We start from the raw sequence: 26,276 nt of genomic DNA, 5'->3' as shown, positions 1-26,276 counted from the left end.
AGTAGAAAGTCTATGGATTTCTATCGAACATTTTAGTGCTTGGTACTTTCTTTTGAGAGAGCATTGACCTTCCTCCAAGCGTACGTAATCGCAAGCAATCTCTAATAACTTTTCTTGGTTATATAAAAAATCAAGTGGTTGCTTTATGCTGCAACATGTCAATCATGTTGAGCACCGATGTGATCCAATTTTTGAACCTAAGTCCAACCAATATCATAAACAACCAACACTCAAGAACAATGTAAACTCATGATTGTGAGTTAAAATAAAACTTATAACTATTTATTTACTATTTTCAACTGAAAAACAAATCATTACTCCACATCCCGTCCTTGTTTCTAGTATTTGATGGAGCTTCATCGAAATTTTTTTGTCCTCATAAATAACCTTTTTCTTTAAGCAATAGTGTTCCCTGTACGAATGTTTCCATCAACACACGTCTTAATCTAGATTTTCTAATACAAAATCTGGTTAGCATTATTTAAATTATATGCATCTTCCTCTCTATACACTAGAACACCCATTGAATTATGACTTGATTAACATGACCTACCTCATTTAAATTCACAGCAATTAGTTGTTCAATATCTCCTATTACAAATAAATAAATAAATTGGAAAAGAATCAAAATTTGATAAATACATATACTAGGGTTTAACATGCCAAATAATTAATATATTGCATCACCTAAAAATGATTACATTATAACTTTTATCTGTTGATAAGGAGTTGGCATAGAGATCAACATAAGCAAGCATTTGTGATGCATGTCATATTCAAGACTCAAGTACCAAAATGTTTTTTTATTAAATAAAGATGCCTTGGATCTGAATGAACCTGAACCAGTACATCAACCCAACCCATCTGGTTTAGCACGAACTCATAGATTAAGGGTTTATAACGGTAACAGACCATACCAGTCTCCGGTTGGGGATCGAACTGGATGGCCCTATTAGGGCAACATTTTAAGAAACATAAACATAAGATAGAAATAAAATACATGTTAGGATTGTGAAAAAAAAAGGTGAAAATTAAGAGGAAATCATGGGATGGGATGGGGGGTATATATATCAAAAGAATGAAGCACATTTTGCAACATGGTTCTTGTAGGAGTGTCAAGAGGAGTGTCTGAGTGTGAAATATTTAAGAGATAAAGCTTGTTAGATGCAACAAAAGCAGCAGAGAAAATCCTTTTAATCCCTCCCCTTGTGCTATCTACTTTGTACTCAAATTCATATATTTGTAGTCCCCCATGCCCTGATCTCTCACCCACTCCAATTACCTCTGCATCCTTTGTACTTTCCTGTCAAATCTTACAACATCAACAACCAATTTGATAAAACACATGCAAATTTATTACCAAACCAAAATTAAAATAAAAGTTCTTTTACTATTTTTTATATTAAATATAATGACATGAAATTTTATTATGTTATATATAATATTACTTTGGAGGGCGAGCCTTGGCGCAACGGTAAAACGTTGTTGCCGTGTGACCAGAGGTCACGGGTTCGAGTCTTAGGGGCGGCCTCTTGCCAATTAAATTGGCAAGGGAAGGCTTGCCCCCAATACACCCTTGTGGTGGGACCCCTCCCCGGACCCTCGCTCAGCGGGGACGCGTAATGCGACCGGGCCGCCCTTTTTTTTTTATATATAATATTACTTTGCTAATAAATTTCCATCTTTTTATCGTGTACCCCAATTCAATAAAAAGAAGAAGATAAGATTCAAATTTGTCCCTGTTGTTTTTAAGAAGCAAAAGTATACCCCTAGCGTAGGAAAGGGTACAATTTTACCCTCAACGTTTCCAACCTGGAGCAATTCTGGGCAGGTAACATTACTCATAAAACGGAACCATTACATGGGCCAATAATTGCTCCAGGTTGGATATGTTGAGGGCAAAATCGTACCACTTCTCATGTTAGGAGTATATCTGCACTTTCCAAAAAATATTAGAAACAAATTTGGATATTATCCCTTATTACTTCAAGCTCAAACTTTATATTTGATTTCATTGAGCCCTTTTATACTTCAATTGAGGCTCAAAAGTCTATATTTGACTTCATTGAGCCCTTTTATAAGGGCAAAATTGAAAAAAAGTCTTATAAGTTCCAAAAGGACTCAATTAAATTTAAATCACACACAAATGACCTAGGGCTCAATTCAAAAAGAAAAATAAATGTATAAAGATTCAATACAACAATTCTAGAAAGTTAAGTACTCAAATTGCAATTTGCCTAGGTTTACCACCAATCTATTATAACCCACGTAACCCATAACAGGTTATCTTCTTCATGTTATGAAAACAAGTTTAGGAAATGGGGATTCTTACCCAGCTTAAACTGAGAGTTAAAATCAAGAAAAGCTTTTATTATTATGGTCAAGAAATGCTTTTATTATTATCTTCGATGCACGCTTATATGAATGTCCTCTCGGCTTGAAGTGTGTACTATCTTACTACGTGTTAGAAATTTAATCAACAAATGGATTATTAAGATTCGAACTCTTGACCATTTAGTCTAAGAGGCTCTCATACCATGTCAAGGAACCAATTCAACCAAAAGCCTAAGCTGATAATTAAGGCCCAACAACATATTTTATATTAATCTATGACATACCTCCGCATCTTGCCTTGTGTTTTTAATTTTACCAATTAATGAGGTTGTCACGATTCAAACCTCGACCACTTGGTCTAAAATGTTCTGCGGTAATTTTCACCTAGTCAATGACTGACCAAGTGAATTTGGTAAAAAAAAAAAAAAGTGAATTTGATCAATCACTATTAGATCTAGGAGGTGTGAATCTAAACATTACGATGATTTTAATCTCGACCATAGGATTTTAATAAGTTTAAATGTAACGGTGATTGACCAAATTCACCTAGTCAGACACTGACAGTGAAAACCACCGAAAGTTCTAATACCATATCAAGAGACCAATTCAACCAAAAACTTGAACTTTTAGTTGAAATGGTTTCTTGACAAACCTCAATTAACTACAATACTATAAAAAATAAAAAAAAAAGCGGCCCGGTCGCACTACGCGTCCCCGCTGAGCGAGGGTCCGGGGAGGGGTCCCACCACAAGGGTGTACTGGGGGCAAGCCTTCCCCTGCCAATTTATTTGGCAAGAGGCCGCTCCTAAGACTCGAACCCGTTTACCGTTGCGCCACACGACAACAACGTTTACCGTTGCGCCACACGACAACAACGTTTACCGTTGCGCCAAGGCTCGCCCTCCAATACTACAATACTATACGAGGGAAAAAAAAATTATTATGGTATCGAATATAACTATGGTATAACTATTTGATCATTTGACAGAATGGCATAATTTATGTCAAATACATAAACTTATCATTTGGCCTCACATGTTTTATTGAGCCTCTATTATACAATTATTTTGCATTTCTCTCGCAAACTATTTGATTGGGACGCTAAAGGTCAATTGATTACTGTATATACTCAATCTAGAATAATAATAACACAATAGGAACTGAACAACGAAATTCAAAAAGTTCGAGACCAAATAATGGATTTTGCCGAAACAACAGCGGTCAATCGTGCATCCAAGACTCGTGCAAGTAAAATTTCAGGAATTAAGGATGGTTGTATAAAATCAGAAAACACATGGTTATATAAAATGTTGGTTGTGGATTTTGATGTCAACTGACAATAAATCAGAAAATAAAATCTTTTTAAAGTGTTCTTTTCAGTAAAAGAAAAATCTTTTGTAAGTAAAGGAAAAAGGATTTATACAGAAACATTAAGAAGAAAAAGGTTGGAAAATTGATATCGGCAAAGCGTATCATAAGGATTGATTGGAACTATCTTAGAGCGATTATGCTGAAAATGGGCTTCTCCGAGTGGTGGGTGAATCTTATAATGCTTTGTGTCTCAATTGTTTGCTACTCAGTCAAGATCAACAACCAGATTGAGGGTTCTATTCTATTGCGCCTGGGCGGGTCTTTGTCAGGGAGATCTGCTTTGTGTTGAAGGTTTGTTTGGGCTTTTTCAGGATGCTAAGAGACAAGATCTCATCCATGGTAGTGGAGTGGGTCGGGAAGCTCCCTCTATTGCTCACCTTCTTTTTGCTAAAAGATAAAGACCAAATTTAACCCTAACGTTTTAAGAGAAATGTAGATTTAGCCCTAACATATGAAATGGTGCAATTTAACCTTAATGTTTTCAAGCAAGATCAATTTAGGCATACGTTATCGAAAATTAGAAAAAAATGGTTTGACTGGTATTTAAATGTGACTTCGGACATTCCATATATCAATTATGTCCAAGAGCATCTCCAAGAGACTCCTAACTCACTCTCTAAAAATAATATACACAATTGACTCTTAATGGTTTGAGGAGTAACTAAGACATATAATCTTCATAGGTTAGGGCTAAATTTGGCTCTTATCCCTTTTGCTAACGATGCTTTCTTGTTCTTTATGAGGAGGCTTCACGACAAGCTATTAGTTATGCAAAATCAAGTATTATGTGCAGTAGTAATGTTGCTCTTGAGTTGGTTATTGTAATTTCTGCTATTGTTGGTGTATCTCTTCCGCTCAATACTGGTAGGTAAGTAGTAATGTTGCTCTTGAGTTGGTTACTGCGATTTCTGCTGCTATTGTTGGTGTATCTCTTCCGCTCAATACTGGTAGGTATGTGAGTCTCCCCTCTCTAGTGGGACCAAAAAAGAAGGCAATTTTTGCTCACTTCAAGGACCGATTGTGGCAGAAGCTTTAGAAGTGGAGGGGGAAACCTATCTCTAAGCTGGTAGACCTACTCTGATAAAAGTTGTTGGTTAGGCAATCCCGGATATTTAATGCATTTTGGTGGGGAAATAAAAAGATGGGAGAGAGGCTTGAATTGGATGTCTTGGGAACGGTCGTGTGTTTCTAAGCATTACAAGGGTTGGATTTCAGGAATTTCACTGACTTTAACTTAGCTACGTTGGGGAAACGAAGTTGGCGTTTCATGATAGACCCAACTTCTCTTGGCAGTCGGATTTTCAAAGTCACCTGATTGGGGCATTCTCCAAGTTACATTTGGCATAACATTTGGAATTCTCAACTTTTGCTTAAGGAAGGGCATCGATGGAAGGTTGGTGATGGAATTAGTATTAGTGCTTGGAATGACCTTGGCTCCGGGACATTCAGAATAAGCGACTTCAAACTTCATGCATTTCGGGTCTCGCAAACCTAAAAGTCTGCGATCTCTTAGTTCCCAACTCTACATATTGGGATGTTGAGCTTGTAGAAGAGATTTTTGAAGCACGAGATATTCAAGAGATGCTAAAGCTTCCTCGTTGGAGGGGTAATGGAAGACTCTCTGGTTCGGGATGGTAGTCTGGATAGTATGTACACTGTTAAGAGCGCTATTGCTACCGAGACTCTTGAACCCATTGACCACCTTCATGTCCCAGGAAATTGGACTCAGATTTTTCACGGCGTATGGTTTCATAATTGCCTTCCTACCCGCACCAATCTCACTTATGGGGGATGGATATCTAAAGCGTTAGTGTTATCTGTAACTCAGACATTAAGGATTTGCGGCATCTATTTGTTGCAGCCTATCGAAGGAAGCATGGATAGAGGTTGATTTATACTCTCGGCTTGCTGCCAAGGCCGCAATTGCTGCAAATTTTCGAGACTTGTTTTTTTCCATGCTTTGCGACGCCTCAAGAGAAATTAAAGGCAAGTACCTCATGACTTTGTGGAGCCTATGGCAGAACCGTAATGCCAGGTTGTGGCAGAATACAGTTTCTCCGCCTCAATGGTTTACTCGGGTCTTGAGGTGTTATTCAACTGGATGACCATAATGCCAAGCTGCTGGTGTGTCACCGACAGTGGTGTAGTGTTCCTCGTGGCACAAACCCCCTCCTAACTTCCTCAAATGCAACTCGGATGCTGCGGTTTTTCAAGCTACTGGGAAGCTGGGAGTTAGTGCAATTCTTCGGGACTCAATGGGTTCCTTGGTTGCTGGTAGTACCACTTTTTTTTTGACGGGCTACCCATGGTTAAGGAAGGGGAAGCTATGGCATTGCTAGAAGCTGCTACTTGGCTTTCCGGTCAATGTTTAAATGGGTATTGTTTGAGACGGATGCCAAAGTTGTAGTTGATGCTATTCACTCCTCCACTGTTGATCATACTGAGTTTGGCGATATCATCCTCCTTTGTCGGACTCTTCTTTAAAACAATGACTCTTACTCGGTCATTTTTGTTAGAAGACAAGCTAATGAGTTGGTTCATGTCTTTGCACAGTCTTCTAGTTTATATTCTTATCCCTAAATCTTTGATGTTTTACCAATTCTGTAATCTAGATATTGTGTACTGTTTGCAAGTTTGAAGCTCATTAATTTAACTTGGTTTCGGGAAAAAAAAAAATTACATAAATTTTGAAGTTAGCATTGCCTCATTCAAAGTCCTAAATAAATACCTTAGTTTGAGTTTCAGTGCTTGAGCACTAGTAATATAAATTTGATAAATTGGAGTCCTTGTTTCTTCCATGGAAAATCTTTGACTTACAAGTATGAATTGAAGCTGAATAATATGAGAAAGTCATAGTTTAGCATTGGATGAAGAAAACAAACCTTGCGTTTTTCAGCTTGGATAAGCTTGTCGGCGACAAACTGAGGTGTCCCAAATTCAGCAAGGCTAGTGAGTCGAACAGGATTCACCACAACCCCGATATTGTTAGTCTCCTTATTCACATCCGCAAAAAACACGGTTGCTCCTGCTTTATCCACCTATTTAATTTGCACGAAATTAGAACTGGAAAACCCTTTTTCCTAAAATGAATAGAAAAAGAAAAACAGAGAGCAGGCATGGCACCATAACATAAGAAGAGGGTCTGAGGAGGGTAAAGGCTTCCTTGGAATCTGTGTACCTCTGAAATTGGTCCAACTCTATAGCCAAAATGGAATTTTGAAAGTTTGGTAGAGAGCCAGAGATGATTAGGGAAAGAATTGCAAGGTTTAGGGTTCTCTTGGTTGAAGAAAATGGCTTGCTAGTGTTAGTGTTTAAGAAAGAAGATTTGGAGAATGGAAGTGATAAGGAGTTTTTGGGAGTATTGATTTGAAGGTAGGGAAGTTGGGTGGAAATGCAGAAAAATGTGCGTAATGCCATCGGATAAATAAATTTGTGAGAGACCAATTTCTTCTGTCCTTCCCGAGCCGAGCCGATTCTCATATCTTGGACAATTACAGGACAGTACCATCTTCAATTGCATTCAAAAATAACCATGTATTTTTAATGGTTGTGCTGCGTATACTATTAAAGGTGGCAAATACGATACAATTATACCATATAAAATCAACACATTTTTTTTTAGTGTTTGAGTTTTGCTTATTAGTTAATGTGTTATTTTTAGGTTGACACAAAATTAACGTGTAAATTTTTGGGTTGGGGTTTGGATTGATATGTTAATCCGAAAACGACACGAAATTATACGAATATTTAAATTATTGTTATATTCTCTCATATTTTTATATAATCTGAACATCCTAAATTGTTATAAACACATTATATATACTATAGGGATTAGCTTGTAATTAAAACAAATCCGGTCATCATTTCAACTTTACCAAAATGATAGATATCCCTTGCTTCTACATTCCTATTTTGGCAATTTTTCTCATTTTTATTAAGTATATTTTGTTTATTTTCTGGATAACATAATATTTACTTTTCATTTTTGAAGATGTTTTAAAATTATAAAAATTATTGCAAAATGGCTACAAATTATTAAAAAATTTATTAAATTCAAGAAAATCAGTAACCTAAGAAAACCCTAAGCCTTAAATTACTTATGAAAACGAAACTATGCAAGGAAAAAAGAATTGAAACCTTAGTTTTAATCTGATGAAATGATTGAAGAGAAGACACAAATAATTAAATGAAAGTAAGAGAGGGTCACAAGATGAATTGATGAAGAATTGAAGACGTAAACTGTCGACAAGTTTATAGAGAAGAGATGTGGATATTTTTAGGTTTTCTAAGAGAGGAAATGAAAAATGAAAGAGAATAGAACAACATAAAGAGAGAGGGAAAAGAGAAAAATGGTGAAATAGTATATTTTGAGTTTTGGGTGCTCGTTAAATTTTTGGATACTTTTTACACCACCCTCGAAAAGTTAGAAAATTTTAGATGTTTGTTTACTCACAATAATGATAGTACAATTTAATAAGTGTCATCTTGTTTTGGATTAAAATTTGGTTTTTATGGGATGATAAACGTGTGTCATCGTAAATGCACATCTAATTTGATGTGTTTTTTTACTTAAGCTTTCAGATGATAGAAGTTTAAAAAACTGTCGCTAAAAACAATTAGATGACGGAAAAACAAATGTTGTCATGTATTTTGTATCATTTGAAGAGGAAAATGAAATAATAAATACATTAGAACATGAATTCTACAACTATATTTTTATTGATGTGTTTTATTATTTGGATGTATAAAATATTTCAAATTCATTACTTATTAAAGAATAGTTTCAGGTATAAGGCATGTGAATTCAATAATAGATAATTACTCTATTAGATAATATTGATGAAATCAAAGAAGTGCTATTGGAGAGTGTGACTAATATTGTATACAATGAAAAAATGAATGACTAATTGACTAAATGTGTTAATGAGTTATTATGAGATGCAAATAGGGGAGCTCGTTAGTTTAAGCCGATTTAATTTGATATCTTGAGTTATTGTAGCCTAATGAGCCGATTGAATTTGAATACATTGGTATTCATGAAATTCCATTAAACAAAATGATCATCATCAAGATGAATTTGCACACAATCTTTATGAATTCTATTTTTTTTGTATTTAACTAACATTTATTAATGTAAAGTCTAAATATATATATTTAATATATTGAACTGATATAATCTCTTCGTATAAAATATCTAAAAATTATTGATTATAATAGTTTTAACTTTTATAGATAGTTATATAATTATTTTGTATGGTAAATATAATATTAAAATTTGATTTGTAGTTTAATTTAACTTTTACTTTATACATTTCTTAATTAATCACTATATAATATTGTTATTATTTTAAAATTCCAATTAGAAAAAATATTAAAATGTATCGTACTATTAAAAAAAAGAGAAATAAGCTTATTTGATCTGCAAGAAAAAGGATTCAAATGCTTTCATGGTCCTGCTCTATTTAATGGATGATGACATCACAAAGTAATTCTGTAAGATTCAGAACAAAGAGTTTGTGGACTGTTTTAAAGGATAAGTTCGGAGGAGTGTTTTTCATCAGGCTTCATTTTTTTATAATTAAATTTGACACTTATAAGAAACAATTTGATCACATCGTGAGGAAGCATCTAAGAGAGATGTGCAACAAAGAGTATAGCAAGTTGATGTGTGTAATAGGTCATTGCAAAATTTAAGATGTCAAATAACAAAATTTTATAAATTTAAGTGTGAAACTATGTATTAAGCCCAATAATATTTCGTTTTTAAAGTTTGAGGAACATAATAAAAAGTAATAGCAGAATATAGAGACAATATATGTTATTTAACCGGTATTACATCCATTTGGATCCCCAAACTAAAACTTCAAAGTTAATTAAAACTTTAAACTATCAAAATCATCAATCAGGTTCTTGAATTAAGCAAAAATTATTAATTGAGTCCTTATTTTATTCTAAAATCAGAAATTGTGACTATTTGATATAGACTGTAATAATCTCTATGTTGGTTCAAAATGAATTTGGAGAACAGAATCTGAAACTGTTCAACCGACAACAGCAAATAAAACAAACGGACCCTAAAACTTTATTTCAGGGAGCATAATGGGTATTATATCTCTTTAACCCTTCCTTAAATGGTGAATAAACGATAAACGTGGAACTGAATGGGCTGTGAGAAAATTAGGCTTGTCAAATAAAGGTTGGAGTTTTCAATTTGTTGTGGTAATATCGAAAATCCATCATTGCAAGATGCTTCTGCATTTTCCTTCACCTTCATCCCTCTATGTAAGTTAGTTTTTCCTTCCTCTCTTTCTTTCTATATACAATTCTCTTACAGTTGGATTGGACCTGCAGAATATCACAAGTAGAACCAAATTGCTCGCAAATTTCATTGGAGGCAAGTCTCGAGTTTTATCCCCATTTACTATTTCTTCTTCACCATCAACTGATCGATTAGTACAGAATGTGGGCTTTAAAGATTTTCTTCACTCGTCGTCGAGTAGAGGCCCCTTTCGTCCCTCTCTAAATTTTGTACATACATCATCTCGCATTTCAGTACCTGGAAATCAAGGGAATGTCTCTTCAACCTCTTTCAGGGATAAGAACAAGATAATTCCTCCTTCCGACCCTCCCTCTGTTGCAGATATCAATCTTTTGTATAATTTTTTTGATCGAAGGTACCCCTTGTGAATTATGAAAGCTCCATTTCAATGGTGTTCATTTTTGTGATCTGACTGGTTTTGTCTTGTGCAGTACTAACCTCGTGGTATTGACTGGAGCCGGAATTAGTACAGAATGTGGAATTCCTGATTATAGAAGGTCCGATTTCTTCTCTACTTTATTTCCTAAGTTTTTCAACTCTTTTAGGAGTTGTGTGGTTTTTTTTCAACCTGTTCAGTGTGCTAAGCAGGATGATCATAGAATTACTTCATATAAATTTGCTAAAGTTGTTGCTTTTTCATAAGTGGCACTGTACCATATAAACCTCGGGCACAATGATATTTTTGGCCCCTGTACTAGATTTTGACTATTGGACCTGGACATTAATTTGATATGTTTTTTAGCCCCTTGAACTCTATTTTTTTTTTTATAAAATGTAGCCCTTAATGCAGGGAATTGTCACGCCTGAACACCAGGTGCTGTGAACTGCGTTCAGAAAAGAAAGAAAGAAAGAAAATAAATCAAAGTTTCATCCATTAAGGATTATACTTTTTGAACACCATGTATGATGATTTCTAGGTAAGGATTGCATTTTAACAAAAAAAAAAAAAAAAAAGCCAAAATTTGGTGAAGTACATGGGCCAAAAAAAAAATCGTTTTCCCCCATCTATTATAAAGGGGTATTTAAATCCTTTCCCTCTTTTAGAAGCAATCAATTTCTTTCCTGGAATGACTGCTTGCGGCAACCATGTTTTATGACAGCAGCTAAACTGACATTAAATGATTCTGAAATTAAGTCTGTTCTCTTTCTTCATTCCTGTACTTATGATTATGTCGGTGATACTTTATCTTCTGGTGACAAAACATCTTTTATTAGGTCGTGTTATTTATCCGACAAGCCCTTTTTTTGGATTTTACTTCTCCGTACCCTTTATCTCATAAAGTAAATTTGTGGGATTTTCTTCTTTCCCGTGTTCTAGAGTTGATATTCTTGAGATGTCTTTTTGTGTGCTGAATTTATCATATGCTGAACCTTCTCTCAACCATTGTTTTGTGAATTTATTTCTGCTTAGTCAAACTGATACTTTCTTTAACTATAAGATATGTACTCAGTGTACGACATGCTAATTTTGTTGCAGCCCAAATGGAGCTTACAGTTCTGGTTTCAAACCAATTACTCATCAGGTGATCTGAGGCATGCTTGTGATATCCAACTCCTAGATATTATATCAACATGAATAAAGATTCAAAAAGCAAAGGTTTTATGGAAAGAGAGATTAAAACTAGGGGGTTAAAAGTAGGAAGCGGAGTATAAAGGATAATGACAATGGATTCATCCCGAACTAACCTATGTAACGGATTAAAAGTAGTTGCATATCATCTATTCAAAGCCAAAACACTGAAAAGTTGCTTCTTATGTTATACACCTTCAACTAATTTTCTTCTTTGTGGTAGCAATTACCATAGTTACTTGACTTCAACATTTTCAACTAAGCTGAACTAATATTATATCCCAAACTTGTCTTGTAATGCACCAGTTTGCATCCATACATTTGATCAAGGATAGTCAGAAACAGTGGCTTAATGCATTTGTATATCTTTCTGCATCCAAGAGGCAATGCTAATGCTGTTTTCTTTAACCATGATTGATAAATGAATTAAGTTTGTTTTTCTATTGGAATATTTGTATATTTTTTTGGTTATTGTGCATAAATTACTTAATCATGGGACCAATACCATATTTCTAATCGGCGGACCTTACAAGTATAGACCTTATATCAAAAGTATATCAGTACTGATATATGCACATTGACACTATTACTATGATTAATTGAGTTTCAAGAAATTGGAAGAGGAATGTATTTTCTTTATAAGCATAAAAGAGGAAGTTTGTCGTGTATCAATTTTTTTGTTCTCCCTGATATGTCAGGAAGGCAAATGTTATATGACTTTTTTGTGCTATTCCTTCCAATATCTTGCATGGTTGTAGTAGTGACTCCTGAATTTCTAGATTTTTATTTTTCCCACAACTTCCTGTGGACAGGAGTTTCTCCGTTCTAGTCGGGCCCGCAGACGGTATTGGGCTAGGAGCTATGCTGGATGGAGACGTTTTACAGCTGCACAGCCTGGTGCTTCACACCTTGCTTTAGCATCACTAGAAAAAGTTGGCCGCATTAGTTTAATGGTTACACAGAATGTTGACAGGTAAATAGCTGTACATAGGTGGTGCTTCATAATGGAAAACTTCTACTGCAATTCTAATGGGACAAATTCACCAATATCTCGTTGCAGACTACATCATCGTGCTGGGAGCAACCCACTTGAGTTGCATGGGACTGTTTATTCAGTAATTTGTATCGACTGTGGTTTTTCCTTCAGTCGAAACTTATTTCAGGACCAGCTACAGGACCTTAATCCAAAGGTTGGTTTTTTCTGTTCTTCATATATGTCTAATCCTATAGGACCTAGACCTATTATATATTACTATTATCTTATGATATATGAATATCTAAATATTGACCTTTGCTTTAGATTGATTATTATGATTATTGTTGTTGTTGTTGTTGACGTTGCTGCTGCTGCTGTTGTTGTTGTTGTTGTTATTATTATTATTATCATCACAAGTTGTGCCTCTTTTTCTTGCTAAATAGTGCTTTGCTCTTTTTTGGTTAGATTTTTTGTTAGATCAATTTCGTCTCATGAACTTTTGTTGTCGGATATAGCTAGATAGGAAACTAACGAGATGAATAGGAAGATTTGGCTTAGTGGCTTAATAAATGACTGTTGACTAGTCAAGGGATAAAAAGGTTGTTTATTTAGAATCATTCTGCAATATGATTTATAGTCTAATCACAAAATTACCTAATTGAAGATTGACAAAATCATCGTTATTCTTTTTCTGTTCATTTTCTTGAATTTCAGATGGCTTGGCTTCTCCTTTTGTTTATAGCTGTCTGGAAATCTTATCTTGATGTGAAACTTAATTTTTGTGACTGAGTTGATCAAAGCCTAAATTGAGCAAATTGCTCTCTGCAGTGGGCTGCTGCAATTGAAAGTTTAGATTATGGCAATCCTGGATCCGACAAAAGCTTTGGCATGAAGCAAAGGCCTGATGGTGATATTGAGATTGACGAAAAATTCTGGGAGGAGGATTTCCATATACCTACATGCAAAAAATGCAACGGAGTGCTCAAACCTGATGTAATGATTTTGTTTGATATTTAGTGTATTTATATATTATTTGTTGACTATGCTCTTTGTTTCTGCAATCAGATGTCTGTTATAGCTTAGGGTGTTTTTTAGCCATGGGGCTAAAGACCCAAGGAACAAGGACCAAATGTTTCTTTGTTTCTGCAATCAGAGGTCTGTTATAGCTTAAGGTTTTTTGTTAGCCATAAGGAACAAGGACCAAATAGGACGTAGGCCCAGGATTTGGAAAGTAAACGAGGGGAAGATGAAATGAGTCATGTGAGAAAAGAGGGGAGGTTAGCTGTATGTTGTCTATTAGTGTTTGGGGTATTAATTAAGGGTAGTGACTCTTCATTGAGACAGTATTTTCCTATTTTTGGGGCTCCAGCTTGCTGCTGGGAGATTGGGGGTGACCCTGGGAAGTAGTTGCCATTGTTGGCTTAGCACTCTTTTCTAGTAACCTGTACTGTTACATTGGTTTTATTTTATTAATATTAAACTAATGTTTCTAGTCTATAGCTATCTGAATACTCAGATAGGAATACATTACTTAAGCTTGTATTTTCTATTGCTCTTGAGTGTTTGGTCCGACCAGCCGAATGTCAAAAAAAAAAAAAAAGAAAAACGCCAGCGACATGGACCCAAGAGTCCAAAGTAAGTTTGATACAACAGATGCAATGATTGCAAGAGTAGAAAGGCATATTACAATAGTGAAGCAGGTAACAACGTTTTCCAGTCCTCGGACACTATGCAGCTATCCCTTGAGGAGTTTAAAGCTCAGTTTTTGAATCGGGTCAAGAAGCACCCCATTGGAGAAGAAGAATCAGTCTCGAGGTAGAGCTCTAAAGAAAGAAGGAACAGAAGGCAGACCGGAAACGCAGTATACACGGGTCAGAACACCACCCTACTCCAAGAAGACAACCTGAAATGGGTAATGCTACTCCAAAGAATGCCACTTGTCTCCCAAATGCAGAACCACATTTGGCCACACAGAAGGTGAAGTCGCCCTGGTTTGAAAAATTTGATCCTAAAGGGTGGTTAACCACGGTAGAAACTTACTTCCACATAAATCACACACCAACTAACTTAAGATCACCCACGGCATAGATATGCATGGCAGGACCAGTGACTGGTTTACCATTCTAACAGAGGCCACCCCTATGTTAATGTGGGGGATATTCAAGGAAGAAGTTTTCCAGAGTTTTAGTACCTTGGACATCCAAAACCCTTATGAAGAGTTAGCAGTGATGTGGCAGGTGGGTTTGGTGACGGAGTTCATTGAGGAGTTTGAGTTGGTAGCATCGCGCCTTGAAGCGGTACAATTAGCCAGAACCACTGAACTTTCCAGAAATAGAGGAAGGAGTGGCAGCGGCGGATTCAAATGTGGAGATTAGGGATTGAAGGATAGAGGAGGGAGAAGTCACTTGATGCGAAGGGTATCTGGTTCAGATTTGCCTAACCCTATTTGCCCCTACCCTGTTGCCCAGACAGAAGGTTGCAGATCTTGGTTTTGGCGGACGATGAAGAGGTTAACAGAGAAGGGGAAATTGTTCTGGCAGAGGTGGAGCCAGATGTAGAAGAGGGTGACATGGTCCGAGGAGGGGAGTGCCAAGTACTAGAGTGGATTAGCCTTGTTGGAAATCATGAAGAAGACGTAAAATTATTAAATCTGATGGTGAAATTCAAGGAATTCCAATTTTTGATTTGGTGGACAGTGGAGCCACTCATTACTTTATTTAAAAGGTTAGTTAAGTCCTTGGGCTTAAAGGCTGAGGTGGGAACCGGAGTTAATTTCCAGTTCGGTGGTGGTTATCGAGTTTGTACTTCAGAACATTGCCTTGTTATATGGCTAGTTGTTCGGGAGTTTGATTGTCAGATTAAGACCTTAGTCTTTTTGTCTTAGCAACCTAGACGTGATACTGGGCATTGAATGGCTGAGAACGTTGGGTGGAGTTTGGCGTGACTGGAAGCAAAGGCAAATGAAGTGCTGCCAAAACGGTAAATTAGTTGAAATGGAGGGTGCAACCACAAGCAACAATAGCACATCTCTATTACAGGTGTGGCTTGAAGGTGAAGATGCATCCCTGGCACGCATGGAAGTCAAGAAGAATGGGCAGAAGGGTTTTCAAAGGGCTCCAACAAAGACAGTTGAACAAGCTGTTGGAAGGGTTTGCGGCTGTTTTCTTAAGAGCCAAGAGATCTGCCATCACCAAGGAAAATTTCTCACTTAATTGATCTCATCCCAGGGAGCGGTCCAGTGTGTTCGCCCATACCGTTACCCTCATCATCATAAAGTTAGGATATAGATACAAGTTCAAGATTTGCTTGAGCAAGGAGTCATCAGAACAGTAACAGTGCGTATCTTGCGCTGTCTAGTTGATAAAAAGGACGCATCTTGGAGGCTCTATATGGACTATTAAGCCTTGAACAAGGTAACCACACAAGGCAAGTATCCAATTTTGCCAGTGGAACTGGACGAATTGTTTGGTTTGCGATATTCAACAAATTCCGATTAGGGAGGGGGATGTAGAGAAGGCATTTCGCACTCACAACGGACATTACTAATATTTTGTCATGTTGTTTTGTTTGTGAATCCCCTGCCACTTTTCAAGCAACGGTGGATGAGATTTTTCGGCCCTATGTAAGAAAATTGGTGCTGGTGTTCTTTGGCGATATTCTAATCTTCAGTGATAGTTTGGAAGCACATTGGAGGGATGCGAGGGTGGTATCACAGTGTCAAATGTCTGGGACATGTGATTACGGGAGGAGTCTCAATGGATACAACGAAAGTTGAAGTTGTGGTCGGGTTACTATAGGAAACTCATTGTGAGTTATGGAAAAATGGCTAAACCCTTTACCAATCTCACTAGGAAAGATGGGTTCTTGTGGAATTTAGAATCTCCGGAAGCGTTTGATAGCTTGAAAAGAGCCTTACTTACCACTGCCCCCGTTTGGGCTTTACCAAAATTATAGAGCCTTTTGACATCGAATGTGATGCTTTTGGGGTTGGAGTGGTGTTGGTGCAAAATTCCAAACCCATCGCCTTTCTTTAGAAAGCATTAGCTGAAAGGATTTTGTCAAAATCGGCTTATGAAAAGAGATTATGGAATTAGCGTTGGCCATTCAACACTCGAGGACATATATGATGGGTAGAAAGTTCAGGATTTTTACTGATCAAAATAGTTTGAAACACCTCCTAGAGCAATGAATCAGAGCGTGTGACCAACAGAATGGGTAGCCAAACTATTTGGGTACCAATTTGAATTTATTTTCGAGCCTGGGTTGTATAATGCAGCTGATGCCCTGTCAAGACAGTTTGAAGAGATGACCATGTTGATGTCATTTCCAAGACGGGAAGATGGAGCCCAATTAACCAAAGAAGTGGATGAAGACGCCTAGCTGATCAAGATAAAAACGGATTTGCAAAAGGATCACAATTCACGACCAGGATACCAGCTGAAAGAGGGGTCCAATTGTATAAATACAGGTTAGTCATCTCTGTCACTTCACCTTCAATTCCATCTTTGTTGGAGCAATTCTATTCATTGAAAATGGAAGAACATTTAGGGTTCTGTCAGACCTATAGGCGGTTGACATCCAACATTTATTGAATTGGGATGAGTAAGGTCGTGCAGGAATACGTCCGCAATTGTAACATTCATCAGCGATTTAAGGCCTCCATGCTAGCCCCTGCTGAGTTGTTGCAACGTGGTTTGGAATGAAATCTCAACGTACTTCATCACTGGACTTCCAAAATCATAAGGCTTTGATGCAATTTTGGTTGTGGTTGACAGCTAACTGTGCGCATTTCATTCTCCTGGAACACTGTCTATTTTGCAAAATTTATAGCTGATGTGTTTGTGAAGGAGATTATTAGACTACAGGGCAACCCCATGCCATTGTGAGTGATGGGGTTCCAATTTTCATGGGTGCATTTTGGAAGGAACTGTTTCGAATGCAGTGAACCAAGTTGAATATGTCATCAGCTTATTGTCTGGAAACTGATGGCTAAACGGAGATCATTAATACGTGTATGGAGACATATTTGTCCTGCTTCTCAGTGGACCAGCCACGCATGTGTGCTATCTGATTACCCTGATCAGAATACTGGCATAACAATAACACCACATTCCATGTTTCAATAGGGGTCACACTGTTTGTGGTGGTATGCGGTAGGGAACCTCCAACTCCACTGCAGTGTGTTCCAGATGAAGTCAAGGTGGAATTGGTTGTGTGAGAGTTAGCTGATCGGGCAGAAGCCTTTCCTCAACTGAAAATTTAGCAAAGGCACAAGAAGTAACGAAGAAAGAGGCAGATAGGCATAGGAGAGATGTTTCCTTTGAAAAGGGGGACTAGGTGTATTTAAAGTTGAGGCTCCACAAGCAAGAATCTGTAGCACAGTGCGTCAATAAAAAACTAGCAGCTCGTTTTTATGGGTCGTTCCTAGTACTGAACTGCATTGGTCAAGTTGCTTTGCGACTTCCTGCACACTCAAAGGTTCATCCAGTATTTCATGCATCCATGTTGAAGAAAGCGAACACACCCAGACTGTTGAATCATCTACCTGAAGGCTTTGATATGGAGTTGGTTGGGTCAATCCACCTGGAGAAGGTCTTGGCGACACGTAAGATATCCCGGAATGATGAAGAAATTAATAGTTGGTTAGTGCAATGGGAGGACAAGGTGCATCCATGTTGAAGAAAGCAGAGACACTCTAGACCGTTGAATCATCCCTACCAGAAGGCTTTGAAATGGAGTTGGCTGAGCCAATCCACCCGGAGCAGGTCTTAGCGACATGTAAGATATCCCGGAATGATGAAGAAATTAATAGTTGGATAGTGCAATGGGAAGGCAAAGGTGTGGAAGAGGCAACATGGGAGGACGAAATCAACATTAAAGCTCAATATGAGAGGAAGAAGAAAAGAGTCACGTGAGAAAGGGGGGAGGTTAGCTGTATGTTGTCTGTTAGTGTTTAGGGGTGTAAAGTAAGGTTAGTTAGTTGTCATTAGGGACAGAGTATTTTCCTATTTTTTGGTCTCCAGCTTGCTGCTGGGAGATTGGGGTTGGGTCCCTGGAAAGTAGGTGCCATTGTTGGCTTAGCACTCTTTTCCACTAACCTGTTTACACTGTTGCATTGCTTTTATTAATATTAAACTATTGTTTCTAGTCTGAGAATTGATTGTAGAAGGTTTATCAATTAATTTGTTAAGCTAAATATAAAAAAAAAATTGGTTAAAATTTGTTTAGTACATGGTGGTAATACTTCTAAATTTTTTTTATTTCACTATAACATGTCTTCTTGTTATATAACTTTTAATCCTAAAGACATGATTTTAGCTATAGTGCACATCAACAATGCATGTTATTCTTGCTGCATATATGTGCTTCTACAATCTTTCTCTCTCGCGTGCTCTCTGCTCCTTTTCTGAAAATACATTCGTCTAGATCTGCAGCTGATATTCAACAGTTGGCTGGTTTTTCTAATGTTATACTCCAAATGATATGTTGAAGGTTGTTTTCTTTGGAGATAATGTCCCCAAGGATAGAGCAGACAAAGCATTGGAGGCTGCAAAAGGATGTGATGCATTTCTTGTACTAGGATCATCGGTAATGACGATGTCTGCATACCGACTTGTTAGGTAAATATATATATATATTTTGCATTTCTTTTAGGGCATTTCAATTGCTAGGTTTTCTTCATTGCTTAAATGTGGTCTTGTGCTCAAATGAAATAAGTAAGACTTGAAAGAGTAGATCTGCTTTGAATATCTGATAAGCCTTAATAGTTAATGAGAGCGTAATTATACAGAGTATTTTTAAGTATATTTCTGGCTGTTGATGCAGAGCTTTATATATTTCCCCATTTCTTATTTCCTCTTTCATTTGCATTAGTGAGTTTAACTAAATAGTGGACGTTTTTGTAATAATTATGGTTTTCTAGTTTTGCAAAGAAATGAGTTGACAAGACATTTGAAATTGCATATTTACAGAGCAGCTCACGAGGCAGGTGCTGCTACAGCAATTGTAAATGTAGGAGTTACTAGGGTTGATGATTTTGTGCCGATGAGGATTAATGCTAGACTCGGAGAGGTAAGTATTGTTGGGATATCGTCTTGTTTCTCAATTGAAGTGCAATTGATCCTTGTTTCATGGACTTTTATAGATTTTACCTAGAGTAATTGATGTGGGATCCCTCGCCATCCCTGCCTTGTAGATATTATACCAGTGCCAGAAACAAGGTATGATGATGCCTATCTGTCTGATTGTTGCAGTAAAACCATAAATACTACAAAATGCAACAAATTGACTGCTTATTACCTTTCCTTTCTCTCTGTCTTGCTTTTTCAGTCCCCTTAGCCGGATACCAAATGGCTCTGCCAAATGTATTGAAGCAATTGATGCTGTTATCTTTTTTAAATGTACCATTCTCAATGTATTCCTAGATAAACATGTAATTAACCCGGTGTCAATATTGTGGATTACTATTGTCAATTATTATTATTTGTTATTAAAAATATAAAAAGGAGTTCGCTCCAATTATTATTATGGGTTTGTAATTAGTTTGCAGATTTTTTTTTTATTTAACCTGTAATTTTATTCCTTCCTTTATAGTGTTGACTGACGGATGAAGAAAATAATGTTTTCATTTTTCAACAAGGGATAATTGTATGTTAAACGCATATTCAGTTTCTCAAATTTGGAGTTAGTATCATGAGAGTCATAAATTTACAAATTATTTAACTAAATTAATTCATAGAATTCGATTAGATATTGAACATATAGTCTATTATATATTGGATTTCTATTGGATTTCAAGGAGCCATAAAACACAAATAAAAAAGAATTGCTGAGTAGCATTTGTTTCAAGTCCCAGAATAGCAGCGCGGCCAAAACAAAATATCATGCTTTAAGTTGGCCTGTTCTAAGTGAAACTATCCAAGGCCAAACACTAGTTTAGTAATTACAAAAATATTACGAGAGTCAAATTCAACATTCCCACTTACAGATTAGTTAGCCTGCACAAAATGCTGCTATCAACCTTTAACTAGTTCAAAAAGAACAGTTGCCAACTGCATTCCGATCTCATGGAATCATACAAAAAGATCCTACATCCTTTGAACTATAGTCTATTACATGTCCAGTAGAGCTCTTAAGAATCAGCGAGAGCCTTGTCAATTTCTTCTACATGACCTCGAAGTACATTCCACTATACAGAAAATACAATTCAACATGAGTAAGTTGCACTTAGAAACCATTAAAACAATGTTGTGTTTGATATAAACTACATACCTGATCCACACTTAATGATATACCTACCACAAATATGAAACATGAAAACATGTTAGGAATGTTGAGAGGTACAACAGAATTGATGATAATTAAAAAAGAAAAGCTAAAAGAAATTTGTCTCTTCCCTCTCTTTTGTCTAAATAAGGCTTGGGAAAACAGCAATAAAAATCACTGCTCATGCTTCTCTTAATTACAAATTGCATGTAAGATATTTAATCAAGAAAATGTCAACTACTAGCAGGAATACACAATTGGAAAAGAAGAAAGATTTTTAGGTTACCCATTAACAAATTTGATAATAAACAAATCTTCGGTGAGGTTCTCAAAGCTACAATGGCTTCAAGTGTATGGTATTTCCTCAATCAGGGACGGATCCAGGATTTTTGATTAATGGGGGCAAATTATACGTGTAGAGTAAAAAAAAAATTGAAAATCAATAACAATGAATTATTTCATTTACAATATATCAAAATAAATTGTACTAAGTTAATAATTTTTCTTAGAATATTTTTTTCCTTATCAATACTATTAAATATTCTCTTTCAATAACTCAACAGTTATTTAAAAAATTTCATCCCATAAATTTTGGTGGTATAAAAAATGTCAAAACTAAAATAGGTCCATAATGAAGTCAAATATTATATCTTAAATTGGTCTAATTTATGATTTTTTTAATCAGGTGTAATTTATGATTAAACATTTCTTTTTTAATCAATTACAGTGCAAAAAAATATACAGAGTCCTATTATTGTAAATGGCATAACATTTATTTGAGCCCGTAAACTAAAATTTCAAATTCAATTAGGACCTTAAATTATCAAAATCATCAATTAGGTCCTTGAACTAAGAAAAAATCATCAATTGAGTACTTATCCAATTCTAAAATCAGAAAATGTGACTATTTGACATGGATTATAATGATCTCTATGTTGGTTCAAAATAAGTTTGGAGAAAAAGGTTTGAACCTACTGAATGATTTTCGATGAGGAGTCAATTGGTGATTTTTGTTTAATATGAGAACTGAATTGATGATTTTGATAGTTTAATGTTCTAATTGGCTTTGAAGTGTAAGTTTGGGGAGCCAAATGGATGTTATGTCATTGTAAATAGTATCAAGATTAGGTTATTATAGTGGAAAAATATATATCAGTGGCTAAAATCGACATTTACAAAACAATTTAGGGTTTAACTTGTAATTTTCCATAATTTGTTATAATATATTAATTTGTTATAATATATTAATATTCCTAAAATCAACACCTATGTATATTGGTTATCTTGTTTGAGCTGGTAAGTGCAAATACAAAGTTGGATTAGGAATTGCAGAGAGGATGACAAGCAGAGGAGGTGGTGAGTGACGATTTCATTAATTTCAGGGATAAAGGATTTGATTTTCTATTTTTTCCTTTGTTTTTCTTATCAAAACGACGTCATCCCACTTAAGTGGGCCGACATCGTTCTAATAAAAGAAAAGCCAACAAAAAAATCTAAAACTCAACCCTTAGTTATCTTCAACCTTCAGCAACCTCTTGAACCAGAAGTTCAACAATGGAAGAAAGGGGGCAAACTGTATAAAATCAAAAATTTATTATATGGGTCTTGCCCCCACTGTAGATCCGTCCCTGTCCTCAATGACAACCAAGTGTCTAATATATAGAAATTTGTTCATCATTAAGTGGCTACAAGGCTTGATTGCTCTTAGGCAAGCATTCTTTAAAGTTTCTCCCCAAGGCGGACTATACTTGGTCTTTTTTAAAAAGTCAATTGCCTAGGAAACGCTTTCCCCAAGAATTATGTTAACCCTGTTTCCAAAACTCAGAGTAAATTTCATCACATTTAACTGCAATCATGCTCTTATCATATATAATATACCACCCTAAACAGTTCTTCTCTTAGTACCTTTTAAGCTCTATCTAACTAAGAGTTCGCTCACCATTTCTTTCTCCTAAAAACTTACAAAGAGTAATGGAACTATTATGTTTGCAAATGATGAAAAGCATTTTTCAACTAAAATGTCAGAAAACAGTCAAACACACAATAACTCGTGACCTTTTAGAAACAGAATTTTGTCATTAATCTGAAAGCAAGAGCTAGAATATGAGAGACAGTTAAACGCTAATCAACAAAGCATCCATTTGCAAATCAAGGTCAGAATAACAATGTAAACTAAAACCCTAAATGGAAATGAGAGATGCACCTCTTTTGCCAGGAAGTTGCTTGCCGTCTTTGACATAGAATTCACGAATATCAACCCAGACCTTCCCTTGCCAGGTTCGGACTGTCACTCTCCTATTATTTGATATCTGCAAACACAAGTTTAGGATGCAATTATAAACCCTAGACAGGGTTCCGAACGGGATATATAGAAAGACAGTTACCTCACAAACGACGATACTGTCGGGGTCAGCAGAGGAGTCGACCTTTGAGGCTTTCTTAGGCGGCGCCTGCCCTGCAGAGTTGTCATCGGAGGCGTCCTCGAGTTCGTCCTTCCCTCTCTTTCCTCTTCCCGACATTGTCTCCCTTTTCTTTTTTAATAAAAAAGGGTTTGTTTCGAAAAGTTGACTCTCACTGTCTAGTTTCTACCTATTTAAATGGTTTTCATTTTTGGGCAACTCAATCGAAGGCCAATTCATCCCAATAAAAGTGGTTTTCATTTTCATCATTTCAATTATTCGTCTAGTAAATAAAAATGCCAACATATAAACAAAATAGTTCATTTTTAAGACCCCGTTTGTTTAGAGAAAATATTATGTTCTGGAAAATTTTATGTAGGAAAATAAAATATTTTCCTATGTTTGATAATAACACTGAAAAATATTTTCTAACCACTAAAAACGTGAAAAAAAAAACAAAAAAAAACGTGAAAATTTGTTAAAAACACAGAAGTGAAAAAATAAGAAAATCACGAAAAGTAAAAAAATATTAAAAACATGGAAAAAAGTGGAAAAACACGAAAATATGAAAAAAAAAACAATTAATGTTAAAAACACGAAAAACGTTTTTTCACATTTTTGACATTTTTGTACGTCTTATTGTTTTATTAACGTTATTGTGTTTTTTTTTTTTTTGCATTTTTTCTTCATTTTTTCGTGTTTTCACATTTAGTTTTTCGGTTTTTCCCTTTTTCTTTTTTTCGCGTTTTGTTACTTTTTCGTGTTATTCACGTTTTTTCATGTTTTTCGTATTTTTCACATTTTCGTATTTTTCACGTTTTCGTGTTTTTTACGTTTTTGTGTTTTGTTTGTATTTTTTATCTTTGCATGTTTATCGCGTTTTTCACTTATTGTCACGTTTTTGTGTTTTTCGTATTTTTTCATGTTTTCGTGTTTTTTATATTTTTCACGTTTTTGTATAATTCGTGTTTTCTCACTTTTTTGCGTTGTTAATGTTTTGTGCCTTTTCAATTGTTTACTTTTTTGTGTTTTTCACGTTTGTTCACTTTTTCATGTTTTTTGCGGGTTTTTTTTTCATATTCTCGTGTTTTGTAACGTTTTCATGTTATTCATGTTTTTTATGTTTCATATTTTTGTATTTTTACATTTTTTAACGTTTTCCCTATTTTTCTCTAAACGTGTATGTTTTGGGGAAAATGTTTGACCCTTTCCCTTATTTCTTCCTTCCTTCTCCATTGACTTACCACTTATTTTCCTGCCCAAACAAACACTGGTATTTTCCCCAAACAAACAGAGCCTGGTTTTTTTGGTTCAACTGTTAGCTGATAGTTGTTGTGGTTGTTATAGCTGTTTTGCAGTTGCAGTAAGCTGTTAGCCGTTTAATTATTAGTATTTGGTAAAATTATATTAAACTGTTGCTGATCGGATTTAAAATATTTAATATGGCCATGTTTTAAATTAATCAATAAAGAAATTATAAAAGGGATAAGATGAAAAAAAAAATACACATAACGTTTATAACTAGAACCAATTTTATTGTTAACATCTAAAATGGTGTAATTTTACCTATGATATTGGCCGCTAAGAGCAATTTTACTCTTAACATTGGCAAGTTATGTCAATTTCATCCATTATTATAAAACACAGATATTTTATTTTTTATTCTACACCAATTGCACATATCAGTTCGTTCTAAAAAAGAAATTTCATATTTTTTTTTTGTGATTTAATAATAAAATTGAAACTTAATATAAATTCGGTGAAATATTTGAATTTTTTTATCCAACTTGTACAAAAGACAATAATTTTTTTTAAATTCACTTCTAAGTATATGTTTGTGATCTTTTACTAATGATGATAAAATGATGCACATGTGAAGTTTAGATGATAATATTCATGACCAGGAAGACAATTTGATGGATTATTTCTCAAATTTACCAAACTTCTCAATGTTAGAGGTAAAATTGCTCTTGGCTGCTAACATTAGGGGTATAATTATACCATTTTAGTCGATAAGTGTAAAATTGCTCCAAGCTATAAATGTTAGGGGTATTTTTGCACTTTATCCTATTATAAAATAAAAAATGTGTTACGTAAATTAATAAAAATAATCTATAAAAAAATTAAAAAAAAATTATTGAACGCAACAAAACTTTGTTCTTCCGGTAACCATGTTGTAAAAATATAAATAATGTTAAAGAATAAACATATTTTGTGGACATAATAAAGGATAATTTTGTCAATAACAAATAACTACAAACAGTTGTTCGTAAAAAAACTCCAAACGCTACAGTTTCCAGATAAAATGTTGCGGTTATATAAACCTAACCAAACGCCATATTTCTCGCGGTTTGGAGTGAAATGCTAAACGCCCATATGAAAAGCTGAAACAAACACCCCTTAGTATGTATTTAATTTAGGGAAAAGTATAAAAATAAACCTTGTGGTTTGACCTATTTTCGAACCGCACCCCTGTGGTTTAAAAGTTTGCAAGTTGGTACCATGAACTTCATTCCGTTAGCAAACATATACCAAATTGACTAACGGCGTTAAAAGTCAAAAAGAAAAGAGTTCATTTGATCCTTATATTTATTTATTTTATAAATTAACCCCATATTATTATCTAATTATCACAAACAAACCACAAAATTAAAAATAAGAATCAAATACACCATCTTCTTCCTCTCCCTTTAATTTCTTATTTTTTTCTCTCTTTCTCTCTCTACTTTTATTAATTTTTATCTCTCTAAAATTAATTAAACATCATTATATTCTCCTAAGAAAATCATGACTAATTCCTTTTTTTTTTTAATAGAATTTCAGCTAAATCACGAACAAATCTAAAACGGAGAAATTGACACAAATATATAACTAATGGAATTAATTCCAACCATAAACTAATTTATTCTCGAGGTAATTACCATTAACAATGGCATCCAATACTAAAAGCTGCTGACAGCTTCGCCATAAAAATTAACATCCATGAGTCCTAATGAGAATTATCAGAATACTAGAGGTTTATACTCCATATTGGAATCAGTT

At 35.2% G+C, this 26,276-nt stretch overlaps 3 protein-coding genes across 4 annotated transcripts; 1 reads left to right on the top strand and 2 right to left on the bottom strand.

Annotated features, from left to right (window-relative positions):
- Positions 1–660: 660 nt before the first annotated feature.
- On the bottom strand, positions 661–7,202 carry LOC136229696 (psbP domain-containing protein 2, chloroplastic). The gene is made up of 3 exons (XM_066018602.1): positions 6,829–7,202; positions 6,588–6,743; positions 661–1,303 (listed from the first exon to the last, which is right to left on the bottom strand). Exons 1-3 carry the CDS (start codon positions 7,183–7,185, stop codon positions 1,043–1,045), a joined length of 774 nt encoding a protein of 257 aa, XP_065874674.1. The 5' UTR covers positions 7,186–7,202; the 3' UTR covers positions 661–1,042.
- A 2,656-nt stretch (positions 7,203–9,858) lies between these two features.
- LOC136230279 (NAD-dependent protein deacylase SRT2) lies at positions 9,859–20,155 on the top strand. Of its 2 annotated transcripts, XM_066019299.1 has the most exons (12): positions 9,859–9,987; positions 10,057–10,099; positions 10,259–10,379; positions 10,456–10,521; positions 11,502–11,547; positions 12,407–12,567; positions 12,655–12,784; positions 13,399–13,563; positions 19,063–19,190; positions 19,542–19,641; positions 19,715–19,790; positions 19,900–20,155. In XM_066019299.1, the coding sequence occupies exons 1-11, from the start codon at positions 9,952–9,954 to the stop codon at positions 19,763–19,765; spliced, it is 1,047 nt and encodes a 348-aa protein (XP_065875371.1). In that variant the 5' UTR covers positions 9,859–9,951; the 3' UTR covers positions 19,766–19,790; positions 19,900–20,155. The 2 variants fall into 2 exon arrangements, with proteins under 2 accessions (XP_065875371.1, XP_065875370.1); XM_066019298.1 differs by having other exon boundaries at positions 10,057–10,379.
- A 230-nt stretch (positions 20,156–20,385) lies between these two features.
- On the bottom strand, positions 20,386–23,590 carry LOC136229373 (RNA polymerase II transcriptional coactivator KIWI-like). Its single transcript, XM_066018113.1, has 4 exons — positions 23,220–23,590; positions 23,039–23,144; positions 20,842–20,864; positions 20,386–20,758 (listed from the first exon to the last, which is right to left on the bottom strand). The coding sequence occupies exons 1-4, from the start codon at positions 23,352–23,354 to the stop codon at positions 20,702–20,704; spliced, it is 321 nt and encodes a 106-aa protein (XP_065874185.1). The 5' UTR covers positions 23,355–23,590; the 3' UTR covers positions 20,386–20,701.
- Between the last annotated feature and the right edge of the window lie 2,686 nt (positions 23,591–26,276).

The sequence above is a fragment of the Euphorbia lathyris genome, chromosome 5 (assembly GCF_963576675.1).
Source record: "Euphorbia lathyris chromosome 5, ddEupLath1.1, whole genome shotgun sequence".
In the NCBI taxonomy this organism is placed as follows: domain Eukaryota; kingdom Viridiplantae; phylum Streptophyta; class Magnoliopsida; order Malpighiales; family Euphorbiaceae; genus Euphorbia; species Euphorbia lathyris.
Note: the sequence above shows the minus strand (reverse complement) of the source record. Positions and strands in the feature narration are given on the sequence as shown.

What these genes read in the sequence shown, in the direction of transcription:
- LOC136229696 (XM_066018602.1), bottom strand. Translation starts at nt 7,185, where the DNA reads ATGAGAATCGGCTCGGCTCGGGAAGGACAGAAGAAATTGGTCTCTCAC. An exon ending in GACCCTCTTCTTATGTTATG is followed by an intron (nt 6,744 to 6,828) that starts GTGCCATGCCTG and finishes CAAATTAAATAG; the next exon opens with GTGGATAAAGCAGGAGCAAC. An exon ending in TCCAAGCTGAAAAACGCAAG is followed by an intron (nt 1,304 to 6,587) that starts GTTTGTTTTCTT and finishes AAGATTTGACAG; the next exon opens with GAAAGTACAAAGGATGCAGA.
- LOC136230279 (XM_066019298.1), top strand. Translation starts at nt 9,952, where the DNA reads ATGCTTCTGCATTTTCCTTCACCTTCATCCCTCTAT. An exon ending in GGAATTCCTGATTATAGAAG is followed by an intron (nt 10,522 to 11,501) that starts GTCCGATTTCTT and finishes ATTTTGTTGCAG; the next exon opens with CCCAAATGGAGCTTACAGTT. An exon ending in ACGGAGTGCTCAAACCTGAT is followed by an intron (nt 13,564 to 19,062) that starts GTAATGATTTTG and finishes GATATGTTGAAG; the next exon opens with GTTGTTTTCTTTGGAGATAA.
- LOC136229373 (XM_066018113.1), bottom strand. Translation starts at nt 23,354, where the DNA reads ATGTCGGGAAGAGGAAAGAGAGGGAAGGACGAACTCGAGGACGCCTCC. An exon ending in GCAACTTCCTGGCAAAAGAG is followed by an intron (nt 20,865 to 23,038) that starts GTGCATCTCTCA and finishes TATTTGTGGTAG; the next exon opens with GTATATCATTAAGTGTGGAT. An exon ending in TATCATTAAGTGTGGATCAG is followed by an intron (nt 20,759 to 20,841) that starts GTATGTAGTTTA and finishes TTTTCTGTATAG; the next exon opens with TGGAATGTACTTCGAGGTCA.